This window comes from Piliocolobus tephrosceles, chromosome 8 (genome assembly GCF_002776525.5).
Source record: "Piliocolobus tephrosceles isolate RC106 chromosome 8, ASM277652v3, whole genome shotgun sequence".
NCBI lineage: Eukaryota > Metazoa > Chordata > Mammalia > Primates > Cercopithecidae > Piliocolobus > Piliocolobus tephrosceles.
Genome location: NC_045441.1, coordinates 5,725,584 through 5,731,104, shown reverse-complemented (window position 1 = coordinate 5,731,104; position 5,521 = coordinate 5,725,584). Strand labels below are relative to the sequence as shown.

Below are 5,521 nucleotides of genomic sequence, written 5' to 3'. Positions count from 1 at the left end.
TTTTTTTTTTTTTTCTCTTTTTGGAGATGGGAGTTTTGCTGTCGCCCAGGCTGGAGTGCAATGGCGTGATCTTGGCTCACAGCAACTTCTGCCTCCCAGGTTCAAGCAATTCTGCTGCCTCAGCCTCCCAAGTAACTGGGATTACAGGCATGCACAACCACTCCAGCTAATTTTGTGTTTTTAGTAGAAATGGGGTTTCACCATGTTGGTCAGGCTGGTCTCAAACTTCTGACCTCAGGTGATCCACCCACCTCACCTCCCAGAGTGCTGGGATTATAGGCATGAGCCAGCTGTGCCTGTCCCAAAGTTTTCTTTTTTCTTTTTTTTGAGACAGAGTCTCACACTATTTCCTGGGCTGGAGTGCAGTGGCATAATCTCGGCTCACTGCAACCTCCGCCTCCCGGGTTCAGGCGATTCTCCTGCCTCAGCCTCCTGAGTAGCTGAGATTACAGGCACCCATCACAACAGCTGGCTTATTTTTTGTCTTTTTTAGCAGAGATGGGGTTCCATTATGTTGGCCAGGCTGGTCTTGAACTCCTGACCCTGTGATCCGCCCACGTCGGCCTCCCAAAGTGCTGGGATTATAGGCGTGAGCCACTGCACCTGGCCCAGAAGTTTTCTTTATTTCTTTGAGGGTTGTTTTTTGTTTGTTTGTTTGTTTGTTAGAGTCTTCAGAACCAGTGTATTCTTTTGAGGTTTTGAATATATTCTATAGAATTAAACAAAACAGACGGCTGTCCTACTTCCTCTTCATCTGTGACTCCTTACGTTTTATCCCTTTTTTAGTTCAAGTGGTTGTTTGAACTAACCATTATGTGTCCCCCTCCTTCCCTTCCCTCCCTTGTTTTCCTTCCTCCTCCTCTACCAAAGAAACAGCTTCTTCTCGTCTACAACTCCAGTTATATGTTTTGAAGACCTTTTTGTTCTTGACGTGGTCTCTTATGTAATTGTCCTTTTTGTCTATGCCTTACTATGGCTATTCTGACCTGGCTTTTAATGCACTAATTTCTCTCTTTAACTGTATTTACTTAAAATACTATATATCCATCCAACCTTAGTTATTGTATTTTTCCATTCTGGAATTTACGTTTGATTCTTCTACTTCTTGACTGCAGTTCTCAACTAGTCTTTGATTTCCCTAAACATGCTGTTATTTTAGAATCCATGTTGATAACTTCACTGTGTGAAATCCCTGTATATTTGTTTCTGTTGTCTGTTACTTCTCTTGTTTTGATTTTCTATTGCTGCATTAAGTTCTTGTATGCCTAGTTATTTTTGATTGAGTGTAAGTCATTGCATACGAAAATTTTGGGATTTTGTATGATGTTATGTTTCTCTATAGAGGACCTTAATTGGTTTCTTGAAGAAGAGTAAGAGCATCAGCACCTCACATTCAGGGAGTTAAAGTCTCCACACTGGGATTCAGTCCCTGGGAGGTCCAGGGTATTTCCAGCTTGCCCCTTTACTTCAGTGGCATAGTCTTCAGGGACCCACCCTAAAGCCTGAGATGAACCGTCTCCTTTCTTCTAGGGACTTCCCAGAGGAACTGTTGTTACCAGTTTAGCATGTATCCTTCCAGGTCTTTTCTTTGAATTTGTATGTATCGATGTGTGTATACATGTGTGTACATACACATACTTTTAGAAATGATTTTGTTTGTGCCTTACTGACGTATTTTAAGTAAATGGAATCATTCTGTGTATGATTTTGCAGCTTGCTTTTCTTCACTTAATGGCATTTCTTAGTGAAACTTCCCATTTCAGTGCAGATTGAGCTACCTCTTTTTTGGTAGGGGTCAGTTGTAGAGTATTTTGTAGCACAAACAAGTAATAGTTTATTTAACCGTTCACTCAGGGACAAACTTCACAATGTCTCTAGGCTTTTTTCTGTTTATGCTGAATATTCTTGTATATGCCCTTTTTAGATAGATAAGGGTTTATAGAACATTATGAAAAAATGGTGACAGATACACATTTTTTATTTATATTTATGTATTTGTATGTTTATTTATTTATTTGAGACAGAGTCTCGCTCTGTCTCCAGGCTGGAGTGCTGTGGCACCATCTCGGCTCACTACAACCTCTGACTCCCTGGTTCAAGCAGTTCTGCTACGTCAGCCTCCCGAGTAGCTGGGATTACAGGCGTGCGCCACTGCACCCAGCTGATGTTTGTATTTTTAGTAGAGATGGGATTTCACCATGTTGGCCAGGACGGTCTCCATCTCCTGACCTTGTGATCCACCCACCTCAGCCTCCCTAAATGCTGGGATTACAGGTGTGAGCCACCGCACCTGGGCTACGTTTTTTATTTTAATAAATAGTGCCAAATTTCTCTCCTAAATTCACCAATAGTAGATGATAGTATAAGAGTTTTCACACATGGCCAAGCATGGTGCCCCACGCCTGTAATCCCATCACTTTGGGAGCCTAACGTGGGCCAATCATCCGAAGTCAGGAGTTCAAGACCAGCCTGGCCGTGGCGAAACCCTGTCTCTACCAAAAATACAAAGATTAGCTGGGTTTGGAGGTATGCGCCTATAATCCCAGCTACTCGGGAGATTGAGGCAGGAGAATCGCTTGAACCTGGGAGGCGGAAGTTGGAGTGAGCTGAGATCACACCATTGCACTCCGACCTGGGTGACAGAGGGAGATTGTCTCAAAAAAAAAAAAAAAAAAGAATTTTCACCATCCTCACCAATGCTTGGTATTATCTAATTTAAAAGTTTGCCAGTTTTACAGGGAAAAAAATACTGTCTTGGTTTAATTTTTCATTTTGCTGGTTGCTAATGAGATTTAGATTGTTTTTATATGTTTTTTGAACATTTCTTATTCTTCTGATGTGTTAGCATTCTTTCATTGTTTTCTTTGCTGTGGAGCTATTTTTGTTTTAGTGGTCTCAGATTAAATTATAATTCAGGGCCGGGTTCAGTGGCTCACACCTGTAATCCCAGCACTTTGGGAGGCTGAGGGAGGCAGATCACTTGAGGCCAGGAGTTTGAGACCAGTGTGGCCAACATGGCGAAACCCCATCTCTACTAAAAATACAAAAATTCGCTAGACGTGGTGGCACATGCTTGTAATCCCAGCTACTCGGGAGGTTAAGGCACAAGAGTTGCTTGAGCCTGGGAGGCAGAGGTTGCAGTGAGCTGAGATCCCACCGTTGCACTCCAGCCTGGGTAACAGCAGAAAACTCTGTCTCAAAAGTAAAAATAAATTATAATTCAAACTCTATCTCAAGCTTGAATCTATGAATGACTACTTTTATTCTTATAGATACTACATAGTGTAATCAAATTTCAATGTTAAGATAAATATAAAATTAGGTATTGTTAAGGGGGAGGGTGTTTTTGTTTCTTTCCTATCCTATCTCGGAAGCTCAATATAAGTACATTAGGAGGGATAGGCATAGGAAAGAAATTGAATTATTAAAATTTCATTTTTTCTTAGACAAATAAACCTCAGAGATCACGACCCAATCTCATCAAACCAGCTGCCCAGTGGCAAGATCTGAAAAGGTTGGGAGAAGAAAGTCCTAAAAAGTCTAGAGCAGCATTTGAATCAGATAAGAGCAGCTATTTTTCAGTGTGTAACAACCCATTGTTTGATTCTGGGGCACAGGATGATTCTGAGGATGACTACGGTGAATTTCTGGATCTTGGGCCTCCTGGAATCTCTGAATTCACTAAGCCAAGTAGCCAAATAGAAAAAGAACCCAAGCCTGGACCGAGTCGTAACGAAGCAGCAAATGACATTGTCAACCCCAGATCAGAGCAGAAAGTCATCATCTTGGAAGAAGGTAGCCTTCTTTACACTGAAAGCGATCCTTTGGAAACTCAGAACCAGTCATCCGAAGACTCAGAGACAGAGCTGTTATCAAATCCAGGAGAGTCAGCTGCTCTAGCAGATGATCAGGCCATCGAAGAAGACTGCTGGTTAGATCATCCTTACTTCCAATCTCTGAACCAACAGCCCCGTGAAATAACAAACCAAGTTGTTCCTCAGGAACGGCAACCTGAAGCAGAACTGGGCCGCTTGTTGTTTCAGCATGAATTCCCGGGGCCAGCTTTTCCAAGGCCAGAACCCCAGCAAGGTGGGATTTCAGGCCCCTCTTCTCCTCAGCCTGCCCATCCTCTAGGAGAGTTTGAAGACCAACAGTTAGCAATTGATGATGAAGAGCCAGGTCCAGCCTTTCCAATGCAAGAATCTGAAGAGCCCAATTTGGAAAACATTTGGGGGCAAGAAGCTGCAGAGGTAGATCAAGAACTTGTTGAACTATTAGTGAAAGAAACGGTAAGTTTTATCAAGTAAATGCAGACACTACATATACTGAGTTTCTTTCTTTTTTTATTGCAAAAAAAAGTTGTATGTATGGACTTTATTTTTCTAAGAAGTATATATCTAGATATACAGAAAAGAGACACTCTGAAGACGTGAAAATGGAATCGGGGTTCCTTTACCATACTTAACCCTTCAGAAAGCTCTCTGGGATTCTAACTGCGTATCATGATGGCCTGGTGCTGTCATACCTGCAGTTCCTCATTTTTTTCAAATTCCTTGAGTTCACTCCAAATGGAAATCCTTAAAGCAGGTTTATTGAATTACCTAGACCTATGCTGTCCAATATGGCACTTACTAACTCCTTGTGGCAGTTTACATTTAAATGTCTTACAGTTAAATAAAATTTTCCCGTGGCACCAGTCACATCTTAGCCTTAGTAGCCACATGAGGCTAACGGCTTACCTCATCATCAAGCATAGAGGACAATGTTTCTGTCATCCTACAAAGCTCTATTAGTGGTGATATTAAGAGTAATGCAAGGGCTGGGCACGGTGACTCACGCCTGTAATCCCAGCACTTTGGGAGGCCAAGGCAGGTGGATCACGAGGTCAGGAGATCAAGACCTTCCCGACTAACACGGTGAAACCCTGTCTCAACTGAATAAACAAAAAATTAGCCTGGTGTGGTGGCGTGCGCCTGTAGTCCCAGCAACCTCCGCCTCTTGGGTTCAAGCGATTCTCCTGCCTCAGCCTCCTGAGTGGCTGGGATTACAGGTGCATACCACCACGCCTGGCTAATTTTTGTTTTTTTTTTAGTAGAGACGGGATTTCACCATGTTGGCCAGGCTGGTTTCAAACTCCTGACCTCAGGTGATCCGCCTGCCTCGACCTCCCAAAGTGCTTCGATTATAGGCATGAGCCACTGCGCCCAGCCACCCAGGTGTTTTTATCTAGCCACGAGGTTGTGAGCTGCTTGAGGGCTGGCATGAGATTGTAACTTACTTGTGTTTCGATTCCCTTTGTCTAGACAGAGATGCTCAATATTTGTTGAAACAGTGAAGAATGGATCTGTAAAATGGGGACAGAGAACCAGATCTCTCAAGACCTTTCTAGACCTAATCTTCTATGTAGACAGATGAGTCTGAGAACTAGCGTTGACTTTGAAGATACACACAGATGTGCTTCACAGCCCTTTTCTAGTCTTTTTTTTTTTTTTGAGACGGAGTCTTGCTCTGCCGCCCAGGC

The 5,521-nt window shown here is 42.8% G+C and overlaps 1 protein-coding gene across 1 annotated transcript in view; it reads left to right on the top strand.

The window, feature by feature from the left end:
* The window catches only part of RNF216 (ring finger protein 216), a 135,736-nt gene that overhangs the window by 16,193 nt on the left and 114,022 nt on the right, over positions 1-5,521 (top strand). Inside the window, exon 4 of the mRNA XM_026448777.1 lies at positions 3,618-4,289. Within this exon, the coding sequence (XP_026304562.1) occupies positions 3,618-4,289 (672 nt within the window). The remainder of the gene's footprint in view (positions 1-3,617; positions 4,290-5,521) is intronic.